At 46.9% G+C, this 25,057-nt stretch overlaps 1 protein-coding gene across 1 annotated transcript in view; it reads left to right on the top strand.

Annotated features, from left to right (window-relative positions):
* Positions 1-25,057, top strand: part of LOC125628882 (scavenger receptor cysteine-rich type 1 protein M130-like) — a 60,797-nt gene that overhangs the window by 10,144 nt on the left and 25,596 nt on the right. Inside the window, exons 2-3 of the mRNA XM_075120334.1 lie at positions 1,923-2,237; positions 24,674-24,988. Of these exons, the coding sequence (XP_074976435.1) occupies positions 1,923-2,237; positions 24,674-24,988 (630 nt within the window). The remainder of the gene's footprint in view (positions 1-1,922; positions 2,238-24,673; positions 24,989-25,057) is intronic.

A 25,057-nucleotide genomic window follows, 5' to 3' on the forward strand; every position in this document is an offset into this window, starting at 1 on the left:
GGCAGGCTCTAGTAGCTTTCTACCCCAATGTGATTTTTGCTCAGACAGACTTTGTCTTATCCATTCCATCACTTCTTATTTCTTTACAGTCTGCCTCATCATTGATATACAATGCTACTTCACCACCTTTGCCTTTACTTCTGTCTTTCCTAAACAGCACATACCCTTCAATATCCATACTCCAGTCATGACTGCTATTCCACCATGTTTCTGTTATCCCTATAATATCTGGTTTCACTTCCTGCACCAGTAGCTCTAGTTCCTCCATTTTATTACCTAGGGTCCTTGCATTAGTGTACAAACATCCTAATTTTTGCCATTTGGCTTCCCTCACATTCTTTACACAATTGGGCACAGACATTCTTCTGTGCTAAGTGCAGGACTCTGCACTTGTCCTTGTTGAACCTCATCAGATTTCTTTTGGCCCAATCCTCCAATTTGTCTAAGTCCCTCTGTATCCTGTATGCTGTCATACTGTAGGGAGATGGTGGCTGTGACGGTGCCCCCCATAAGACTTTATGGAAATATACTTATAAATGTATATATGACATCACTAGAATGTGTTTTATGCTACATATGCCATGTAACATATCTCTGTAAAGGTTATGATCTACTGAATCTATTCATCCTATTTGTATGCATGTATCATTTTTGTATTTGAAGTTATGAATATTGGCTGTGTACTTGTTTGATTCTGAGTAGGTTTTAGTGAAGCAGTTGGTCTATTCTCAGTAAGTGCCCAATAAAGAAGCCCTTAAGCCAACAATGAACTTGGAAACACCAATCCACATCTGGGCTTTCCCAGGAATGTGGCTTGGTTGGTAAGGAACTCAGTCATGCAGGGACATGTGACTTGCCCAGGTGACTCCAAAACTCCATTTTGTCTTCAGCTGGCTAAAGAGAGAGCCTCTCCACCTCCAAAGATACCTGAAAGAAACTGGAACAAAGTACAGTAACTACAGGGGGTGTAAGTGATTGCTGGACCCAGACTAGAAGGAGACTAGTCTGTAAAAGAGAGTGTACTGGAACTGGTGAGGTTTTTATCTGTATTCAGTTTTATTACGGTATTAGGCTTAGATTTGCATGTTTTATTTTATTTTGCTTGTTAATTCACTTTGTTCTGTCTGTTACTACTTAGAACCACTTAAATGCTACTTTCTGTATTTAATAAAATCACTTTTTACTTATTAATTAACCCAGAGTATGTATTAATACTTGCCGGGTGGGGGGGGGACAGCTGTACATATCTTTTTCAGTGTTATAGAGGGTGAATAATTTATGAGTTTACCCTTTATTAGCTTTATACAGGGTAAAATGGATTTATTTAGGGTTTGGACCCCATTGGGAGTTGGGCATCTGAGTGTCAAGGACAGGAACACTTCTGTAAGCTGCTCTTAGTTAAGTTTGCAGTTTGGGGCATGTGGTTCAGACCCTGGATTTGTGTTGGAGCAGACTGGTGTGTCTGGCTCAGCAAGACAGGGTGCTGGAGTCCCAAACTGGCAGGGAAAGCATGGGCAGAAGTAGTCTGGGCACATCAGGTGGCAGCTCCCAGGGAGGTTCTGTGATCCAACCCGTCATAGCGGCATCTTGCTGGCTTCAGCCCCAGTGACAATGACAGGAGATGGTGCCATTTGGAATAAGGGAAACTCAGTGAGTTGGCACCTTCAACGTATTATCATGGGATGGGTAAAAACACCCCAAATCACCAGAGTGGGGATAAAATTGCGAGAGATGCAGCAGTGACAGCCCTGAGTGTGAGGCCCTGAGATGGGATCAGGTGGAGCCATGAGGCAGCTCTGGGCATGTCCCATTCTCCTGGCTCTGGGCGTGGATCCCCTGCTGCCGGGTGTGGCCTCTGCTGTGATAACGCTGGGGAGGGGGCTCCCTGCTCACTCTGACCTGCTCTGTGTCTCTCTTTGAAGGTGCCGACGAGCTGAGGCTGGTGGATGGAGGCAGCCCCTGTGCCGGGAGAGTGGAGGTTAAACACCAGGATCAGTGGGGGACGGTGTGTGATGATAGGTGGGACATGGCAGATGCTGGAGTTGTCTGTAAGCAGTTGGGATGTGGAGTTGCTGTCAGTGCCCCTGGCTTGGCTCCATTTGGACCAGGATCTGGAAAAATTTGGCTGGATGAAGTTGCCTGTCGTGGTACTGAGTCTGCTCTCTGGCACTGCGGGAATGACGGATGGGATAAGAGTGACTGCGATCATGCAGAGGATGCTGGAGTGACCTGTTCAGGTAAGAATCGGCCAGCTCAGTCCTAAAAGGCAAATCCCCTGAGACAAAAGGGCTTGAACTCAGAGAGCGTCGTGTGCCTGTGACCCTAACGAGAAATGTACAAAAGCCGGAGCAAGTCCTGTCATTATTTTTATTACTGAACTGTAATTATTACTGTTCATGTCTCTGGCCACTGAGGATCCCCCTGTGTGACTGTGAAGCATTTTTGTTATGTCATTTCCAGTTGTTTCAATGCCACGTCTTTCCTTTCCCTTTCAATGGCTCCCATTTTGCAGTTTGTTTTCTGAATATGAGTCAGTGACAGGGAGGGACCCGTGGCCAGTGGGTCAGGGCTCATTTGGGAGAGGTCTGTGACCCAGCCAGGAGCTTCCTGCTCTGCAGGGCTGAAGGTTTCTTTAGGATGCAGTTGTTCATGAGGGCACTAGCCGTGCTGGGGCTGTCTGCCCCACAGGGGCCTGTGGCTGCAGGTGGCAGCTGCCATTTTGGAGGGAAAATATCTGGGAAACATAGCCATCGTCAGGGAAAATTTTAAAGAAAATCATTGAATTAGCAAACTTGCCTGTTTCCCAATAATGTGTCTGTTTATCTATAACCATTAACGTCTGTTTAAAACTTTTATATGATTTTCCATTGGGATTCCAAAGAGTCCAACAAGAGTTTGGTGCCCAACTGGCATTTACTTTGAATAAGACAATTGATCCTAAGTGCCTACAGGCCAGATTGTTAAAGATATTTAGGTGTCTAAACCTGCAGATAGGTGCCCAGTGGGATTTTCAATTGTGCCTGGTGCCAAACTCCCAGGAGTTTTGGAAAATCCCACTAGGCACCTTTGTGCATTTCCATGCAGCTGAATGCCCTTTGAAATCTGATCCTGAGTCATTTTTGAAAATGGCACATAAACCCCTAAGTCACTGAGGCACTTTTGAAAATGTTACCCTTAGACTCAAATCCAGACCCAGACGCCCAGCCAAAGGAGATGGGGAGATGCACAGAGGGTGGGGCATTTATGAAGATTCTGACCCCCCCCCATAGGGTGATCAGGAAATGGGAGGATCCTCCTGGCTTGATCAGAATTAGAGTTAGCTCAGAGCACTCCCCAAACCCCCAGCCTGTTTTGTTACTTTTCATGTTTTGGACCAACCAGTAATAGAAAATTACAAAATCTCTGATACTCTCTAGGCCAGATCTACAGGGTATCATATTATGGAGACATTTGTTGTGACTTAATAGTTAACGTTACAACTACGGGCCCCTTATAAGTTTTATTTTAAACTCTTTTCTTAACATTTGGTCGGAATAATATCTTCCTCTGAATATAGCACATGGAAGAGAGGATATTTTCCTATAGTTCCAAAAGTTTTAGCAGCTCCCCATGGTGATGGTAGCTAAGGGTTGTGTTTAATCTTGGCCCTTTCTTGGATTTTGAGTGTTTCAATGACAAACCTTGAAAATCTCTTAACATGGGGGGAGGGGCAGCAGCGGGGGTGGGAGGGTTTTATGCACTTTCCTAGTCTTTAAAAATAAATAAAAAAGATTGGAGAAAAGAACTTAGTAAAAAGGCACTTCATTGCGAGGACTTTGAAACTCTGCAGACGTAAAATACAGTGGGCTCTTGCAGATGTAACCCCCCCTAACCTGGTCCTAACAACGGCTCAATGCCTGGTGCTGCCCACGCAACAATTGCCCAGCAGGGCGTCCCTCTCCTCTGAACCTCAGCAGGAGGAGGGAACTGCACACGAACCAAGGGGTATCAGAGCAGACGTCCCGTCTGTGCACCTTTCTGTAAAACGGCTGCTGCGTCTCCGCTGGAACTGCACCTTTGCAGTGGGGATAAAGTGAGGGTTGTTCCCCATCCCTGAGCTGAAGGCTGGAGAGGAGGAGGAGTCTTTCCATGCCCCGCATAGTTATGTCCATTCCTGTCACTAAGCCCCATCTTCTCTGGGTAGAGGTGCAGGGCAAGGACATAGGGCCAAACCCAGGGTTCTTTACTCAGGCAATCAGCCAGTGACTGTAATGTGAGTTTGCTTTGTACTTATTCAGGGTAAAGCTTATTCAGGGTAAACCCATAAATTGTCTACCCTCTATCACACTGATATAGAGATATGCGCAGCTGTTTGTTCCCCTTGGTATTAATCACTTACTCTGGGTTTATCAATAAACAAAAGTGATTTTATTTAGTATAAACAGTAGGATTTAAGTGGTTCCAAGTAATAACAGACAGAACAAAGTAAGTTACCAAGCAAAACAAAACAAACCATGCAAGTCTAAGCCTAATACATTAGGAAACTGATTAGAGGTAAATCTCACCCCCAGAGATGTTCCAATAGGTTTCTTTCACAGACTAGACTCTTTCCTAGTCTGGGCCCAATCTTTTCCCCGGTACAATCCTTATTAGTTCCAGCAGGCATCTTCGGTGAAAAGCAGGGGCTTTCTCATGACTGGGACCACCCTTGTCCTGCTCCACCCCCTTTTATAGCTTTGGCACAAGGTGGGAATCCTTTGTCTCTCTGGATCCCCACCCCTCCTTCTAAATGGAAAAGCACCAGGTTTAAGATGGATTCCAGTATCAGGTGACATGGTCACATCTCACTGTAAGACCTCATTTTTCATTACCCATGGGCTGGCCTACACGTACACAGGCAAGCTTGCAGGTAAACAGAGCCATTTACAGTCAATTGTCCAAGTCAATGGGAGTCATCAAGATTTTACACCACCATTAATGGCCCACACTTTACATAATTACAGTAGCACCTCAGAGTTATACTTCAGATTTCTAGTTTCAGATACAAGAATGAAACATTCATAGAAATAGGATGAATATATTCAGTAGATTATAAGCTTTGTAATGATACCTTACAAGAGACCTTTTGCATCAAACATATTCCAGTTACATCCTATTCACATTCATAAAGCGTGTAGAGCGCAACGTCACAGGCACCACATCTGGGCCTTGGCAGGTGTCACAGATCTACAGGATCTGTGCTATGCCCCAGCTTTTAAACAATCCTGGGGAAGAACCCCTTCAGTTTCCCAGATCCCGCAAGGGTCCCACGCTTCCTTAAGGGTAGGTCACGTAGCCTCAACGCCTCCGAGACAGAGCCTCTGGGCTCCAACACTCCTGTTTCACCCCATATGCTCTGCCCAGTGGGTTCAACTGAGATAGACCCCAGCTTAGAGACGTTTATACTCATCAGGGACCAATGCACCTCAACAAGTATCTGCAGTGACACCCGGCAGCCTTTTCAAACCACAGCAGGATTTACTGGTCAACTGGAACACACCTTCGGGAAGTTCTTCAGTTAGCACAGAGAAGAAGCAAAATTACGATGTGGTCCATACTGGCTAAGTCAGGGCTCCCATGAGCCATGCTGCTTGGACCCGTCTTGGTTTCCACTTTTTCTCTGTCTCTTTGTCTCTCAGTCCCAGGTGAGCTCTCGTGTCTCTCCAAAGGCCAGCTCTTGTCCTAGACTCCTATCACTGCTCCGTCCATTGTCCTTCTCCTGCTGACCCCTGCGGAGTTCACATGTTCTGCCTGCTGAAGTTTCCCAGGGTTAGTTGTCAGTTGTTCAGTCCCTGAGGTTCCCATTGTCTTTCAGGATCCTCCATTAATATAGGTGAGCTCCAGCCAGTCCTGTAATAACTCATTCATCCCACCCTAGACAGTTAAGTGACACATGTCTTCAGCTCTCCCCCGGAAGAGCTTTATAATCTTATTGCACTGATTGGGTAGCAATCCTTAGCCAGGTAAGTCACTGCCCTGCCAAGCATTCATAAAATATTACACAGAATTCCCACTTCATCACCGCAGTTGAGAGTTCTGCTGCCCAGACACAGCCACTGTAAAGTTGCCCAGTGTCTGTCTTAGGGCAATGCTCACATGTACGAGCCTGCACAATGACTCTTCCCCATCCGGAAAAGCACTAGTTGGATGTTGAAAGGCCCCACTTTATCAGTCAGTAATCTTCTCAGTTGCTTTGCCATTTTCCCTCTCTCTCATTTCTCCTGTCTTCCCCAAGGCTTTCACATTCTGCACCCACATAGAACCTGCCTGGCCAATTATCCATATCGCACCAAGGCAAATACAATACAGTTCCCATAGTTAGGATCCTACCAAATTCACGGCCATGAAATCTGGTCTCCCCCCGTGAAATCTGGTCTTTTGTGTGCTTTTACCCTATACTATACAGATTTCACAGGGGACCGACATTTCTCAAACTGGGGGTCCTGACCCAAAAGGGAGTTGCGGGGTGGGGGGGTCACAAGGTTATTTTAGGGGGACTGTGGAATTGCCACCCTTACTTGTGCACTGCCTTCAGAGCTGGGCGGTTGGAGAGCAGCAGCTGTTTCCCGGGCACCCAGCTCTGAAGGCAGCGCCCCGCCAGCAGCAGTGCAGAAATAAGGGTGGCAACACCACACCAGGCCACCCTTACTTCTGCGCTGCTGCTGGCGGTGGCTCTGCCTTCAGAGCTGGGATCCTGGCCACCAGCCGCCGCTCTCCAGCTGCCCAGCTCCGAAAGCAGTGCCACCAGCAGCAGCAGCAGCAGCACAGAAATAAGTGTAGCAGCATCGCAACCGCCCCCTACATTGTCCTTGGGACCCTCCCGACAATTCCTTTCTGGGCCAGGACCCCGACAATTACAACACCCTGAAATTTCAGATTTAAATAGCCAAAATCATGAAATTTATGATTTCTAAAATCCTATGACAGTGAAATTGACCAAAATGGACGGTGATTTTGGTAGGGCCCTCCCCATAGTCTACAGGCCAGGCAGCAATCCTATATACACACGCAGTACACGGGGCGGGGGGAGCATAAAAACAGACTTGTCTCCCCAGGGGAGAACAGCGGCGAGGTCAGCACAGAGCATGGCCTTGTTAAAAATGGTTATCGAGTAGGACGCCGGTATACCAGCTTTGCACGTACTCCAGCCACTTGCATCAAATTTACCCAGGCTTGCACTGGAGACCAAGCATAGTGTAGAGTTGTGCTAACCACTCCCTCCTTTGTTCAGCCTCATTCTCTTTTGGAGCGTGACTCTTGTCTCATTACCTGCAGCTAGACTGGTTGAGTTAAACCTTTTCACACAGGCAACAACCACTTCAGAGGTGGTGGGTCAGTGTAACTCACTAGTAGTGATGTGTAAGGACCACTTTACTCCACCTTTACATGAGTGCAGCTGCCTACACATAGTGGTATGGAGACCTGAGCCCTCTGTGTGCACATAGCCCTACAGTCACTGCTAGAGTTAAACATTTTTCACACTGGTGACCTACTTATTGTCACTGGAGCTCTACGAGTCCCGCCCAAGACAGGAGGTCGTTGTTCATTCATTGCAATGAAGGCCAGACTCTCCTTACTGCCTGTGGACGGACAGCTTCGTATGTCAGAGACTGTGGAATTAAGTTAAAATTCACTGACAAAGACTTCATTCACACAGAGTTCAGGTTGCCCAAGGTATCCCATTCCCTTGGGTTGGGCAAAACTCAAACCCCTGAAAACCAGGTAATCCAGAGTTAAGGTGAATGCCAAGGCAGCCTTAACTCTGCCCCCTGGAGCTGGACTAGCCATTGCCATTGGGAATTGTTTTCAAGTGCTCCAGCTGCAGTCCCTGTGTTAGGTGTAGCTGTACTGAATGGTGGAGGCAATGAGTTAGAGCCACTTGGAAGAGCTGTGATTGTGATATGAGATCTGGTTCTGAGACACCCATGTGATCAAAGGGAAGAGATGCCAATGTACCTGGAGGGATCCAGTATGCATCATTTCAGCGCTGTGTTCTGCAGGGTGTGTCAGTGGTGGAGCACAGGCATCTTCTTGCCATGGGGATTGCAGCAGTGAGGTGGGAGATGGAAGCAGTCCGTGTGTTTAATGGTGGGATGGTGAAAGGATAGTGTAAGATGAAACACTAAGTAATGGGGAGGGGGTTGTGAGAAGGGGCAAAGGGGTTGTAAAATGTAACAAGTGTGGGGTTATTTCTGACTGGGGAGGAGGGTCAGTGTTTGCAGGGCACTGGCCACTGCGGACCCCCCTCTGTGACTGTGAAGTGTTTTCATTTTCTCATCTCCAGTTGTTCCGGTGCCAGGCCTTTCCTTTCCCTTGCAATGGCTCCCATTTTCCAGTTCATTTTCTGAATGTGGGTCAGTGTCATGGAGGGTCTTAGCCCAGCTTTGGGACCTGTGGCCAGGGGTGGAGGCTTATGTGGGAGGAATCTCTGATCCGGCCAGGAGTTAACCTGCTCTGCAGGGTGGAAGGTTTCTTGTTGATGCCGTCGTTCATCAGGGCAGTAGTGATGCTGGTGCTGTCTGCCCCATAGGGCCCTGTGCCTGGTGCTGCCAGTTGCCCCCTTTGGGGGAAAATATTTGGGAAACTTAGTCATGGTCATAGAAACATTTAATGAAAATCATTGAATTAGTGAATTTGCCTGTTGGCAAATAATGTGTCTGGTTCTTTATAACCATTAACTTCTGTTAAAAAAATTGTGTATGAATTTACATTGGGATTGCCAAAAAATTGTATATGAATTTACACTGGGCTGATGGGAGTTCTGTGCCCAATTTGCTTTGACTTTCAGTGAGACTATGGATCCCAAGTGCCCAAGGGCCAGGTTTTAAAAGATATTTAGGTATCTATAAATGCAGATAGGTGCTCAGTGGGATTTTCAAATGTGCCTGGTGCCGAACTCCCAGGAGATTTGGAAAGTCCCAGTAGATGCCTGTCTGCACTCCTAGGTGCCTGAGTGTCTTTTAAAATCTGGCCCTGAGTCACTTTTGAAAATGACACGTAGGCTCCTAGGTCACTGAGGCACTTCTGAAATTTTTACCCTTAGACTAAAATCCAGACCCCCGTACCCAGCCGGAGTAGCTTGGGAGATGCGCAGGGTGCAGGGTGTTTATGGAGCCCCTTCCCACCCTCATAGGTTGACCAGGCAATGGGTTGATCGTCCCCGCTCTCTGATACCCTGTAGATCTGGTGTAGCATAGAGGGCTCAGCCAAAAGCATGTCTCAGCCTTACACAGCACAAGAATATTGTATTATGGAGGAATTTCCTGTGACTCCATAGTTAACGTTACAATTATGGGTCCATTATAAGTTTTATTTTTAACTTTTCTCTTTTTAACAGTTAGTAGGAGTAATAAATTCCTATTCAAAAGGCACAAGGAAGAGTAGAATATTTTCCTTTAGAATTTCAAAAGTTTTAGCAGCTCCCTCTGGCAATGGGAGCTAAAGGTAAGTGTTTAATATTAACCCTCTGTGGATTGTGAGTGCACTGGGGAATTGGGGAAGGGATGGAATAGGGGCGGGACTGAGGGTGGAGCGGGAGTTGAGCACCCCCTGGGACAATTGAAAGCCAGCACCTATGCCTGGATTACAATAACAGTCTTACCATGGAGTCACAGACAGTGCCCTTAGACCAGTGGTGTTCAACCTGCGGCCTGCAGGCTGCACATGGCCCATCAGAGTAATCTGTTGTTGAGCCTCAAGACAGTTTGTTTACATTTGCACGGCCACCCGCAGCTCCCAGTGGCTGTGGTCTATAATTCAAAATGGTAGCAGAGATGTAGTCATCTGCCAGTTTCCCAAAACTCTCTCAGAGCTACCCAGAATAACTCGGGGGATCTCCATCTTTTTGTTTACTTATTCCACCCTGTTAGAATCCAGACAGTCCAGAGATGAAGGATCTTTCCCTGAATCCAGCCTTATAGCTTCATCTCACAGAAAACAAGCTGGCAGGGTCACTACGCACATGAACTCTTCCTTTGGTGATGGAGAGTGAGGAATGCATTTAGAGTGTTTGCCTCCGATCATCACACACAATGACCACTTGCTTTGAAATTAGCACTTTTCTGTGAAAGTTCTTCATTTGCATTCCACAAGGCTTCTTTCTCGTTTGATTAGTTATTTCGTTACCGGGCTATACACAGTGGAAATGTTTGCTATTGCATTATAACGTGATACAGATAAGTGAGAACCATGCAAATAACATGGTTAGTTTTCTTGAAGATTAAACACTCTTATACATTTACACATTTAATAATCACTTTGATCAATACTAATGCACACGTGAATGGGCCAGGCTGTGCATTTGTAGCTTTCAGTAAGACCTGGGGCTTTGGCATGAGCTGGCACCTGATCTGCGAGCATCACAATCAGAGTGCAGGCTCATCTGTTCGCTCCCGGCACTCTGTCCCAGGGAGACTGTCTTCCCCTACTGGGCCCAGGCAGTGCAGAAGGGAAACCACCTGAACTGAATGTAGAAGGGACAAGAATCAGACCAGGATGAGAGGAGGAGGGTAGATTGGGACAAGGAGCCTGTCGGGTGGCCGGGGGGGACAGACGGACATTCTGAGACTGGATACTGGTGGGAAGTGAGAAACTGGGACTGGGAGAGAAAGGGGGAGATGGGAACTGGCTGGGCAAGGGGACTGGGACTAGGAGGAGGGAGGGGGAGGAGACTATTACTGGCTAGGCAGGGTAAATAGAACAAGAGTCGGGGGACAGAGACTGTGACATACTGAGCAAGGAGGCTGGGAGCTGGGGGAGACTGGGACTGACTGGAGAAGGAGGCTGGGACTGGGAACCAGTGTGGAGGAACTGGGGGTGGGTAAGGAGAGACAGACCAGAAAAGGAGCCAGAGTGTGGGGAGAGTCTAAGACTAACTGGGCGATGAGACTGGAATAAGCAGCCAGGGTGGGGTGGAGGAGACCGAGATCAGATTGACATGAACATTTAGTGTGTGGCAAGCTGGGGAGTAAATCTCCCCTGCTCTGGCCTGCCAGGCACCGAGTGTCCATGGGGACCGTGCTGCCGTGCACTAACAGTTCCCTCGTGTGCTTCGATCTGCTCCCGGTTCCCAGCACTGGGGAACTGTTCATGCACAGCAGCAGGGTCCACATGGACACTCAGGGTGCAGCAGGCTAGTGCGGGGTAAATTTACACCCCAGTGATTTACACCCCGCTCTATCTGCTGGATCTCTGGGCAGAGGGGGTGTGTTCATGTAACTCTCTCCCCCTCCCAGCAGCTGTCAGGGAAGAACTCAATCAGACCCTGCTTACACCTGCCATTTCCTTGTATCTTTAAACAATAAAAAGCTGGGTTGGGCAGGAACGTTACAAAAATGAGCTTCATTGTCAGGACTTGGAAACTCTGCAGAAAACAGATCGACCTTCACCAATGTAAACCCCCTAATCTGGTACTAACAACTGCTCAATGCCTTGTGCTGCCCACCGAGCAAGTGTCCAGCAGGGAGTCCCTCTCCTCTGAACCTCACCAGAAGGAGGGAGCTGCACACAAACAAAGGGGTATCAGAGCAAAAGTCCCGTCTGTGCACCTTTCTGTAAAACTGCCGCTGCATCTCAGCTGGAGCTGCACGTTTGCAGTGGGAATCAAGTTCAAGTTTGTTACAGGGCGTTTGAAGGGCCAGACTACCTAGTGGTTGGTGCCCCTGAACTCCAGCCCCTGGTTTTCAAGGTCTATTTCCTCAGTCTTTTAGGCAGTGAGGTAGGGAAACCCAGGCCCTCCCTCTCTACCAGGTCCCAGGCCAGGGTCCTGCATGCATCAACCCCTAAATAGGGGAGGCCTCCCCGCAAAGAGTCTAAATCCACTGCCCTGGGCTACTTTCTACCACTGCATGGCCCCCTAGTCCCGTTTGCTGGGTGGCTTGCATACCATAGCGCCGTCTCGTGGATTTTGAGTGACACCATGCTGTGGTCCCAGGCTCCTTCAGGTGGGGCAGCCACAAGTTTTGTGAGACTGAACCCCACAATATCTCTGGGCTTCAGGGACCAAGTTACTTCAGTTGACAGAGGCTCCTTGGTCTCCTCCTCAGTCCCCCTTGGCCAGGGAGCCAGTGCTTACTCCCTGGTGACTGCCCCAGCTGGCAGGCTGGTGACCTTCCCCTCAAGAAGAGAGGCAGATAGCTCCTGCCTCTTCACCAGTCAGCCCTCAACTGAGCCAGGCTCTCTCCTTTTCTACACCCCCCAAGGCCTGCCATTGGCTGCAGGTACAGTGGGGTGGGGCTAGTCGGGCCCAAAGGCTCCCTTTAACCCTTTCCGTGCTGGCAGGGTAGTTCCACATGCCTGTGCTGAAGGTTGGAGAGGAGGGTGAGTTTTTCCATGGCCCTTATAGTTATGTCCATTCTTGTCACTAATACCTGTCTTCCCTGGGTATAGGCGCAGGGCCAGCTCATAGGGCCAAACCCAGGGTTCCTTACTCAGGCTGTCAGCTATTGACTGTAATGTGAGTTTGCTTTGTCCAGACTGAGTAGAAACAGAATAAAGGACTCAGGATTGGGCCGATTAAGGATTATTCCAGAAATAACCAGTCAGCCCTCTACAAACTGCCCTGTGCACTAGATATCACTGAGAACAAACACATACGAGAGCTGTGATGTTTCTGCACCAAGCAATTTTTCAGAGCTGCTCTCCTGACTGAATACTCGAAAACTTTCCAAAAGGTGGCAGTCATCTTCTTATATGCAGTGTTGTTGTAGCCGTGTTAGTCCCAGGATATTAGAGAGACAAGGTGGGTGAGGTAATATCTTTTATTGGACCTATTTCTGCTGGAAAGAGACAAACTTTTGATCTGACAGAGTAGAGCTGTGTGTAAGCTCAAAAGATTGTCTCTTTCACCAACAGGAGTGGGTCCAATAAAAGATATTACCTCAGCCGCTTTGACTCTCTCAACCCCTTCTCGTCCAGCTTTCACTTTTAATTTCTGGTTGGATTCATACCAAACTTTGCCAAAATCATTCTCCTCTGCCAAGGTCCCCTGCCTCAGATGGTGCCCAAGGAGTGAATCAGGGATTCAGAGTGAAAGAGGCTGTTGTCTGTAGGCCCAAGCCTCATCAGTTGCAGCAGCAGCATTGTCATCATCAGTGATAGAATCATAGAATATCAGGGTTGGAAGGGACCCCAGAAGGTCATCTAGTCCAATCCCCTGCTCGAAGCAGGACCAATTCCCAGTTAAATCATCCCAGCCAGGGCTTTGTCAAGCCTGACCTTAAAAACCTCTAAGGAAGGAGATTCTACCACCTCCCTAGGTAACGCATTCCAGTGTTTCACCACCCTCTTAGTGAAAAAGTTTTTCCTAATATCCAATCTAAACCTCCCCCACTGCAACTTTAGACCATTACTCCTCGTTCTGTCATCTGCTACCATTGAGAACAGTCTAGAGCCATCCTCTTTGGAACCCCCTTTCAGGTAGTTGAAAGCAGCTATCAAATCCCCCCTCATTCTTCTCTTCTGCAGGCTAAATAATCCCAGCTCCCTCAGCCTCTCCTCATAAGTCATGTGTTCCAGACCCCTAATCATTTTTGTTGCCCTTCGCTGGACTCTCTCCAATTTATCCACATCCTTCTTATAGTGTGGGGCCCAAAACTGGACACAGTACTCCAGATGAGACCTCACCAATGTCGAATAGAGGGGAATGATCACGTCCCTCGATCTGCTCGCTATGCCCCTACTTATACATCCCAAAATGCCATTGGCCTTCTTGGTAACAAGGGCACACTGTTGACTCATATCCAGCTTCTCGTCCACTGTCACCCCTAGGTCCTTTTCCGCAGAACTGCTGCCTAGCCATTCGGTCCCTAGTCTGTAGCTGTGCATTGGGTTCTTCCGTCCTAAGTGCAGGACCCTGCACTTATCCTTATTGAACCTCATCAGATTTCTTTTGGCCCAATCCTCCAATTTGTCTAGGTCCTTCTGTATCCTATCCCTCCCCTCCAGCGTATCTACCACTCCTCCCAGTTTAGTATCATCCGCAAATTTGCTGAGAGTGCAATCCACACCATCCTCCAGATCATTTATGAAGATATTGAACAAAACCGGCCCAAGGACCGACCCTTGGGGCACTCCACTTGATACCGGCTGCCAACTAGACATGGAGCCATTGATCCCTCCATTCAAGGATGATCTTTACCACAGATTTACATATGGGTCCTGAGATCACTGAGGAATCCGATCCTGGAACCATAGATCTGCCCGCAGTAGGTATAGACGTTGCCTGAGGGGTCAGCTGCCTGCTGGGAGAAATTTCTTTTTCTTTCCTTTCTTCTCTCTCTCTCATCAACTTGGAGGGCAAGGCACTTCTCCTCGAAGCCGGCCACTGCCTGATGGAGGATGAAGCGGCATTGAGATTTGTTGGTTGCTTGGTCCTCCCACCTTCTGATGTCCACATGAGTTTTCTTGAGATACGCTTTCAGTGTGTCTTTGTAGGGTTTCCTCTGATTACCACGGGATCTCCGACCATGGGTGAGCTGAGAGTAGAGGCTTTGCTTTGGGAGGTGAGAGTCTGGCATCCGCACACAATGTCCAGCCCGGCAGAGTTGATGAGTGAGGATCATTGCTTCAATGCTGGTGACATTAGGTTCAATGAGATTGCTGGTGTTAGTCCAGCGATCTTCCCTCTTGATGCAAAGCATCTTGCAGAGGCATCTTTCATGATGCATCTCCAGACTCTTGAGGTGCTGTTAATAGAGGTTTCACATCTATAAAGGAGTGTAGAAATAACAATTGTCTCCTAGACCTGGATTTTGGTGTCCTTCCGTAAGTCACGGTCTGTGAAAACGTGCCAGAGCAGTTTCCCAAAGGAAGCAGTTGCGCAATAGATCCTGTGCTGGATCTCACTGTCAATTTTTGCATTTTGAGAAAGTTGGCTACCGAGGTAACAGAAGTCCTCAACTCTTGATATTGAGTGAGAGTCATAGGCTTCAGTAAGCTTGTGCAAAAAATCCAGTGTGGACTGAAGGTCATTCCGAGTGTGCGTGACGACGACACAGTCATCAGCATACTACAGGTCAGTAATGGATGCCTTGAGCAGTTTAGACTTGGAACGGAAATGTCAAATATTAATAAGCCGCCCATCCATTCTGTATTGAATGTCAACTCCAGTGGGAAGGCGGTCTTTAAAAAGGATCAAAATGACTGCTAAATACATGGAGAACAGGGTTGTGGCAATAACGCATCCTTGCTTAACCCCAGTTTTGATGACGAACGGATCCATCTCCAGGCCATTACAGAGAATGGTGGCAGTCCTCTCATCATGAAGAAGCCTTAAGCCCTTAATACATTTTGGAGGACTGCCAAATCTGGCCAGCACCTTCCACAGGGCTTTGTGATTGACAGAGTTGAAGGCCTTTGTCAAATCAATGAAGGCCATGTGCAGGTCCTAATTTTGCTCCCAAGACTTTTCCTGCGTTTGGTGGGCAACAAAGATTATGTCAGTTGTTCTGCGGGATGGCTTGAAACTGCACTGAGATTCCAGCAATATTTCCTCAACAAGGGGAAGTAATCAGTTTAAGAGGATATGGGTGAGAATTTTCCCTGCTGTAGATAGCAAGGCTATCTACATGATAATATAATTATTATCATGATAAATTACCATGATAATTTCCACACTCCAACTTATTCCTTTTTTAAAGATGGTAACAATGTTGGTATTTTTCAAGGCTTCCAAAAGCTTCTCATTATACCACATTTGAAGAAACATGAAGCTCCCAACAGCATAGCTCTGAGGATCTTTGGAGCACACAAGCCCCTTCACCACAACAAGGTGACGGTCCCCGAAGAGGTGTTGCAGCCATGACAAGATGTGTAACCAATAAAATTATGCTGAAATTATACTCTTGGCCGCTGTGCACCAGAGTGGCACCAGGCACTAGACCTAAGATGACGGAGACTGTTTCCACCTATTGGGCTCAGGCAGTATGGGGAGGAAGCTAGCTGAACTGAATGCAGACCAGGGTGAGGGGGAAAGTAGATAAGGATAAGGATGCAGGGGGAATATTCTGAGCCTTGAGGCTGGTGGATGGAGAGAAAGTGGGACTGGAAAAGAAAGTGGGAGATGGGGACTGGCTGGGCAAGGAGACTGGGACTGGGAGGAGGGGAAAAGAGACTAGGACTGGCTAGGAAGGGCGATTAGGACAGGGAGTGGGTGGGGAGAGACTGTGACTTGCTGAGCAAGGAGATTGGGAGCTGGGGAGACTGGGACTGACTGGGTGTGACATTCCCCTCTGGTGTTCTCCAGACCAGTGATCTGCTAGGTCACCCAATCCTTGACTCTGGGAGCCAGCCTTACCCTGCTCTGCTGTGAGAACCCCCACTCCTGGGTTGCTCACTCACAGCCTCTGGCATGTAAGCTGCTCCTTGGATTGTACAACCGAATCACACTAGCCACTATCCCCAGACACAACCTGAGGAACCTCCATCTTGCAGTGCCCAGTTATGCCCGCTGGACACTGCAAGCTTATCTGAGTTCATCAATTTAACAAAGAAATTGATATGGACCACGCTTGTTATCCCAAGGGGAGTCCCTGACACACTTCAAACCAAACACACTGCTTCAGGTAGAATAAACAAATAAATTTATTAACTATAAAGATAGATTTTAAGTGATTATAAGACAAAACATAATGTAACAATGTTGCCTCTGGCATGACACAGCTGAGAGTATCAATTCAGGACAAAACCAACAAGGAGTTTGGTGGCACCTTAAAGACTAACAGATTTATTTGGGCATAACCTTTTGTGGGTAAAACACCACTTCTTCAGATGCATAGAGTGAAAATTACAGATGCAGGCATTATATAATGACACATGAAGGGAAGGGAGTTACCTCACAAGTAGAGAACCAGTGTTGACATGGCCAACTTGATCAGGGTGGATGCAGTCCACTCCCAATAATAGATGAGGATGTGTCAATTCCAGGAGCAGCAAAGCAGTTTTTGTAATGAGCCAGCCACTCCCAGTCCCTATTCAAGCCCAAATTAATGGTGTTAAATTTGCAAATGAATTGTAATTCTGGTGTTTCTCTTTGATGTCTGTTTCTGAAGTTTTTTTGTTCAAGTATAGCTACTTTTACATCTGTTATAGAATGTCCAGGAAGATTGAAGTGTTCTCCCACTGGCTTTTAACACCATTAATTTGGGCTTGAATAGGGACTGGGACTGGCTGGCTCATTACAAAAGCAGCTGTTGCTAATCTTTTAGAAGCTAAAATCTAAAGATTTATTCATAAAAAGAAAGAATTGTAGATGAGCGCTAAAACTGGTTAAATGGAATCAGTTACATACAGTAATGGCAAAGTTATTTTTTCAGGCTTGTAGCAGTGATGGAATAAAGTGCAGGTTTAAATCAAGTCTCTGGAGTACATCCACAGCTTGGATGGGTCATTCAGTCCTTTGTTCGGAGCTTCAGTTTGTAGCAAAGTTCCTCCAGAAGTAAAAAAGCAGGATTGAAGACAAAATGGAGGGGTTTCCAGGGCCTTTTATATTCTTTCCCTTTGTTCTCCTGTGCAAAATCACAGCAACAAGATGGAGTTTGTAGCCACCTGGGTAAGTCACATGTCCATGCATGACTCAGTTTGCAGGCAGCAGCCATTCCTCACATGCCACCTTGAACATCTCAGGAAGACTTCTCATATGTGGATTGGAGTCTCCCAAGGTCCATTGTTAGTTAAGTGTTTCTCGATTGAGCACTCAGTCTGCAAATTCCTTTCTCAAGAAGCTGACCAAATGCTTCACTAATGCTACTTAATGACAGGTTTCAGAGTAGCAGCCGTGTTAGTCTGTATTCGCAAAAAGAAAAGGAATACTTGTGGCACCTTAGAGACTAACAATGCATCCGATGAAGTGAGCTGTAGCTCATGAAAGCTTATGCTCAAATAAATTTGTTAGTCTCTAAGGTGCCACAAGTACTCCTTTTCTTAATGCTACTTAGAATCAAACACATTGAGAAACAAGTACATAGCCAATATTCATAATTTCAACTACAAAATTGATACATGCATACAGATAGCATAATCATAACCAGCAGATCAGAACCTTTCCATAGACACCTCACACGACAACCTTTGTACAATATTTGCTGCAAATGTATCACAGTGGTTGCAACAATGATTTATACAGTCACAGTTTATGTCAATACATAACAGATAACAAGTCAGATTTGGTCAAAAGAAATAAAAGCAAAACCCATTCTAAGCTGATCTTAACACTTTCAGTGCCCTTACAAACTTAGATGTTTCTCACCGCAGGCTTCCTGGTTACTCTTCAGCCTGGCTCTCCCCTTTGATCAGCGCTTCAGTGGCTTGGTGTGGTGGTGTCTGTAGATGTAGGTGGAAGAGAGAGGAAGACCATGGCAAATGTCTCTTCTTTTTATCATGTCCTTTCTGCCCCCATGGTTTTGCCCCTGCCTCCCCACTCCTTTTCAGAGTGAGGTGAGCATTACTGAATCTCTCCAAGGAAGATTGAGCAATTCCCCTGGTGTGGCCTCATGCAGGTGAGTCATTCATTGTAACTCCCTTCCTGGACAATGGCAGTTGATTGGTTGTTTGATATTCTGCCCAGGCGTTGGTTACTTTCCTTGCTGTTGCCTCTGGGGAGCTCATATCTGGCTGATTCCCCAATTTACAGCATGTTTTAGTGACAACCATACCACACAATTCTCATAACTTCATAAGCATTAATGATCTACACATATGAATAGAGAAATGACTTTCAGCAGATCCTAATCTTTCCCCTGATAGCTTAGAAGGCATGCTTTATATGTAAGATCACAATTATATGAAAATGAGGATTATGGGGATTACAGCACCCCCACCCCAAAGTATAGAATGCCACACTGGATGAGGAGTCTGGGACTGGGAACCAGTGGGAAGGAACCGGTGGTGGGTGAGGAAAAACAGATCAGATCAGGAACCAGGGTGTGTGGGGAGTCTAAGACTAACTGGGCGAGGAGACTGGAATAAGCAGACAGGGTGGGGTGGGGAGACTGAGAGCAGATCGACATGAACATTTAGTTTGTGGCAAGCTGGAGTGTAAATCTACCCTGCACTGTCCTGCCAGGCACCAGGTGCCCATGTGGATGGTGTGGCTGTGCACTAAGGCCTTGTCTACACTGCTGCTTAAGTTGATGTAAGTTACGTCACTCAGGGGTGTGAACCCCCGCCCCCCCCCCCCAGAGCAACGTAACTGACATCGACTTAAAGCGTTGTCCACATCTCACTATGTCAGCGGAAGACGCTCTCCCACCAGCAGAACTTCTGCCTCTTGATGAGGTGGGCTCATTGTACGGACAGGAGGGCACCAGAGGCGTAGCCCGGTGGAGAGAACAGGGGGAGCGGACAGATAAAAAGGCCCCACCTGCTTGTACTCACCCGGCGGCGCTCCAGGTCTTCGGCGGCACTTCGGCGGCGGATCCTTCACCCGCTCCGGGTCTTCGGTGGCACTGAAGGACCCCCCGCCACCGAAATGCCGCCGAAGAGCAGAGCGAGTGAAGGACCCACCGCCGAACCCACCACTGAAGCCCTGGAGCGCCTCCGGGTGCGTAAAAATTGAAAAGGCTCCACTTCTGCTCGGTGGGAGAGTGGCCGCTGCCCTGCCCTCCCCCCCCCAGCTACGCGACTGGAGGGCGCTCTCCCCTCGACGTCACCCGTCTTCACCAGACGTGCCCAATCGGCGGCGCTGCATCGACACAGTGGCACTGATCTTCCATTTTTTCAGTTTGCTTTTTTAAAACCTTAAAACGTTCCATTACTTTTAAGGAACATTCAGTTTGCAAAGTTCAGCGATAAAGAATAAGGAAATAGCAGAATTAAAGTTGTCTTTGCAGCTCTATTTTGGCCCATCTTTACGTATGCGTTAAGATTCAGTCTTTCATGACAGGATAACTTGCTATTTTCTCCGCAGGACCCCTGCTTCATTCAGCACACAGAAATGACTGTGCTCTGACTCAGGGTTGTGGAGTGAAGGAGGCTGTTGTCTACAGGACCCCTGCCTCATTTGTTGCAGACACTGTGAAGTGTGCTGTGTGTGAGGCAGGGGATTGCAGAAGGAGAAAGGAGGGTCTCTTGTTAAGGCAGCTGAATCCTGCCCTGGAGAATTAGAGTCTATCACTGCCTCTGCCACAGAGTTCCTATGTGATGCTTGGCAAGTCACTTAAACCAAATGTTTCACAGGTGGTCATTAATTGTCTGTACCTCATTTTATGGGTGGCCCCCTTGAGACCATGCACATCTGAGCTGAAGAAGTGCTGAGCACCCACAGCTCTAAACTGAAGGCAGTGGGAGCCGTGCTGCACAAGCCTAAGTCCTCTCAAAAGCCAGGACATGGGTATCTCAGGTTGGGCACCCAAAAGCACTGGACACTTTTGATAATTTTGGCCATAGAGTGTCTCTGGGCTTTGGTTCTCCATGTGTAAAATGGAGATAATAACACTTCCCTACCTCCCCAGTGTTGTCAGCTGTTGGCTGTGTGTGTTTTCAGCTCTGCGCAGAAAGCTGACACAGCAGGCCTTGACCAAACTGCCTAAGAAGACCACAGACTCGGTTCAGTGGCGAATGCTCGTTCAGGTTTATTGCTGACGAAGGACGGTACTAGCTCCCCGGATCAATGTCTACAGTTACATTGGCACATGTAGGCCCCTTACCATGGGCTTGGCTCAGTGAGTGGCGAGACTTTCCACTCCCCACTCACCCCCTGCACCTAGGCCGGAAACCGCCCCCCCCCATGTGACCTGTCTTTTGTACTGTGATAAAATCAAGTTACACGTTGCCCTTCTGATGTGACTAGTTACCACCTTTTGCCTTGTCCATGTTGGTTTGACCAAAACATCTCTATCCATCACCCTGTCATCCTGACCTTATCTTTCGGAGGGAGTAAATGTTTTCCTTTCATCATCTTTGGGGAGTGTGTTTACACCATAACCCTGTGTCAGGGTGTTCTGGTCCCACCCTTCTGGAAGGTGTTTATGCACGTGCCAGTGCCGAGCACTTCTCATGAGTGTTTGTGTTTTTGCAACACCAACCATGCCTTTGCCAGGTTCATGCTCTGGACAATGGACCCGCACGCACAGTCACAAAAGGGGCTAATGAAGGTTTCACAGGCAAGTGCAAGTCTGGCATTCTGAATGTTTGAGTGCTTCACTTTGCAAACGTTAACTCTCTTTTTGATTCATAGCTGAATAGATTTTAAGGCCAGAAGGGAGCATTAGATCTCGTCTGACCTCCTGGGTAACAAAAACTATAGAATTTAAACCAATTACTCCTGTACTTCATCTGAACTTGTGTTTGGCTGAAGCATATCTTCCAGAAAGGCACCCAATTTTGTTCTGAATACTTCAGGAGGTGGAGAATGTTCTGCTTCTTTTGGTAGTTTGTTCCAATGTTTCATCAGTAGTACTGGAAACATGTATGCCTTGCGTCTAATAGGAATGTATCTGTCTTTAACTTCCATCCATTGGTTCTTGTTATGCCTTTCCCCACTAGATTGAGAAGACCGTTACTATGAAGTGTTTTGTCCATGTGAAAGTATCTATACACTGAAATCAAGACACGTCTCGGTCATCTTTTTGATAAGCTAAACAGATTGACCTCCTAAAATCTCTCACTGCAGGGCACATTTTGAAGCCCTGGAATCATTATTGTGGATCTTCTCTGCACCCAATCCAATTTTTTAACATCCTTCTTACAATGTGGACACTAAAAGCAGATGCAGTATCTGTCTCCCCGGTGCTGTACACAGAGGAAAAATCACCTCCCTACTGGAGCTCGTTGGAAATTATCTGGCAAACCAGAGTTTCATTGGAAAGTGCCAGTTTGTTGAACTCAACATTTATCATGAAAGTGAACTGGGGTTCAATGAACTTTCTCGAAACCACAAGCATTGTCTGGTTGAAATGTCCATGGTTCCCTGCCAGGTTCCCTGGTGGCTCCTGTTAGTCCTGCTGTGCAGATTGTCCCGGGGCTGGGTACCCCAGTCTTCTAACATCTGCAGCTCTGGGGCAGCCCCACCATACAGATTGCCCCAAAATTGGAGACCCTAGTCTTTCGAGGGTCTGGGCTCCAGGGAAGCCCTGCCAATGCTTTCAGGCTCTCTGCCATGGGATAGGAACCTACAAGCCCTGGGAGCCCCAGCTCTAACCAAGGCTCGGCTCCAGGGTCTGCATCAGGGATCCTGGAAGTCCCGGGATGGATTCTGGTGTCCCAGGGTCTGTGGCTTGGGGCAGCCCTGCCTTGCAGAATGTCCCGGACTGGGCTATTTGCCTATTTTGGCTGCCAGCTGGCCAAGGAGTCTGGAAGCTCAGGGGTTCCCAGTCCAGGGCAGGCCACATGATGAGGCTGCCCCAGAGCCCCAGCAGTGGCTCTGAGAAATTGGCATGCTTGTCCTGATGTTAACAGTGGTGAAACTGACAAGAATGTCAGTGTCACTCCGCATCTGTTGGCGTTCCTGGGAGCAAATTTCAAGTTGGATACACCGTGGGTTGGAGTTTCCAAAACAAAATTTTAGTCGGATTTCCAATTTGCAGGAAATTTTAAAATAGTGACATTTCCTGTACACTGGAAATCCTGCATTTCAGCCAGCTGTCCTCATTGCTCCCCTCTTTATACATCCAAGGATCACCTTCGCCGTTTTTGCAGCAGCATCACACTGGGAGCTCATGTTCAGTTCTTCGTCTACTATGACCCCTGCAAAGAACATGGGCTATATCTGTATTTCTGTGAATATTACGTGCACCTCAGTTCCTTTTACTGCTATTTTCACATTTCCTTCAGGGGTTCAAAGGGCAACCCCCGTCTGAGCTCCCCATATGTCCCAGGACGGCAGACAATGGTTTCATAGAACCCAGTTACTGGTATTTAACTAACAATACAGGTGTCAGGGCTTTGGAACTTTTGCATCTGCCAAGCTGTGCACAAGTCACCTTCCTTGGGATGGGCCCCTGAGATGAGAAATCTTAAACAGAGAGCTTGGGAATTGTTAACAGGGGAGCCCTGAGGAACAGAGGGGGTGAGGCAGGGTCTGTAGGGAGGGAGACTATAACACAGTCCCCAGGAGCAGGGGTTCCTTGGATAAGCTGAGTCAGCCCGGGTTTTGAGGGAAAAGCTGAGCTTTAGGTAAGACATAGGCCTGTAGGTCTTCAGTTGCTTTATTCTTTTCTCTGTGATTTCTGTGTTCCTGTGGATAAATAAAAAATAACACTGTCCTGGGTTCGGTACTCATCAATATTTTCATAAGTGACTTGGTTGATGGAGTAGAGAATACTCGGACACAATTTGTGGGTGACACGAAGCTGAGAGGGGTCGCAAGCTCTTTGGAAGGAAGGGTTGAAAATCAAAATGATCTTGATAAACTGGAGAATTGCTCCAAAATCAGCAAATTGAAATTCAGTAAAGACAAGTGCAAAGTATGAGACTTAGGAAGGAAAAATCAAATAAAAAAAATGGGGAATAACTGTCTAGGTAGCAGTTCTGCAGAAAATGATCTCGGAGTTATAGTGGATCACAATCTGAAAAGTTGTGATCCTCTTGTGAAAAAGAGAAATGTCATTCTGAATTATATTAACAAGAATGTTATATGTAATACACAGGAGGTAATTGTCCCTCTCTACTTAGCAATGGTGTGGTCTCAGCTGGAGTACTGTGTCCATTTTTGCTCATCATTGTTTAAAAAAGATAAGGACAAATTGGAGAACGTCCAGAGGAGAGCAACAAACAGAGTAAGAGGTTTAGAAAACATGATCTATGAGGAAATGTTGAAAGAATTGGACATTTTTAGTTTAGAGAAGAGCAGACTGAGAGGTGAACTGATAACAGTCTTCAAATAACTGAAAGATTGTTTGTTAATTGTTGTCCACATCCACCAAGGGTAGGACTCAACAATCATTTTAGATTGCAGCAAATGAGATTCAGATTAGATATTAGAAAAAAAGTTTCGAACTATAGGGATAATTAAGGACTGGAACAGGGTACGTAGGGAGGTTGTGTAATCCCCATCATTGGTGACTTTGCACAAAAAGTTAGACAAACATCAGTCAGGGTGGCCTAGGTATACTTAAACCTCCCTTGGTGTGAGGAGATGGACTAGATCACCTCTTGAGGTTCCTTCCAACGCTACACTTCTCTTATTCTGTGGTTTTATCAGCTCTTGAGGCCTGCTGATATAAAAATGGTAAAGGCTGTTTAACTTCCTCCTGAGTTACCAATGGACTGAAGAGTAGTTCATCCTTTTCACATAATATGATACATCCTGTTTCTATCCAAAATCAGAAATATTTATTGAATACTTCTGCCTTTTCTTCATCGTTGTTAACAATTTTACCACCTTGATTTGCAGTGGAACTACACCACTGTTAGGATTTTTTGTTTGTTCCTAGTATACTTAAAAATGCCTTGTGTATCTCCTTAGTGCAGCAACCCATTATTTTTTCCCTGACATCATTAGTTTCCCTTATCAATTTTCTACACATTATATCATCTAATGTATATTGATTGTTATGTAATACCACTGTTTTCCATTTGTTATATATTGCTTTTTTATTTCTCATTGCGGCCTGCACTTTGCCACTGAGCCATGATTGGCGTTCAGGCAAAATGTTATGGCTGTCGAGCATCTAACTCCCTGAGGCCCCTTTGTAAATTCCTGCCTTCATTAAATTTCTAGGACACATTAAGCCCCGGCTGGTTGGAGGGCATAGTGCCTGTTCCGGACGTGTGGAAATAAGAGATGGAGAAACATGGAGCACAGTCTGTGATGCCCACTTTGATCTCAAAGCTGCCAACGTTATCTGTAATGAAGTACAGTGTGGAACAGCTCTGTCTATCCCAGGAGGAGCTCACTTTGGAGAAGGACATGGACCAATCTGGACTGAAGCATTCCGGTGCGCGGGGAATGAGTCCCACCATGCGTACTGTCCCCGGATATCACACATCAGTCAGTCATGCTCACATGCAAATGATGCTGGAGCCATATGCTCAGGTAAGAATTCAGTGCAAAGTTTTTAAAATCCCAGTGATGTGAATTCTAGATTAGGGTGAAGCAGAATAC

This window comes from Caretta caretta, chromosome 1 (assembly GCF_965140235.1).
Source record: "Caretta caretta isolate rCarCar2 chromosome 1, rCarCar1.hap1, whole genome shotgun sequence".
In the NCBI taxonomy this organism is placed as follows: Eukaryota; Metazoa; Chordata; order Testudines; family Cheloniidae; genus Caretta; species Caretta caretta.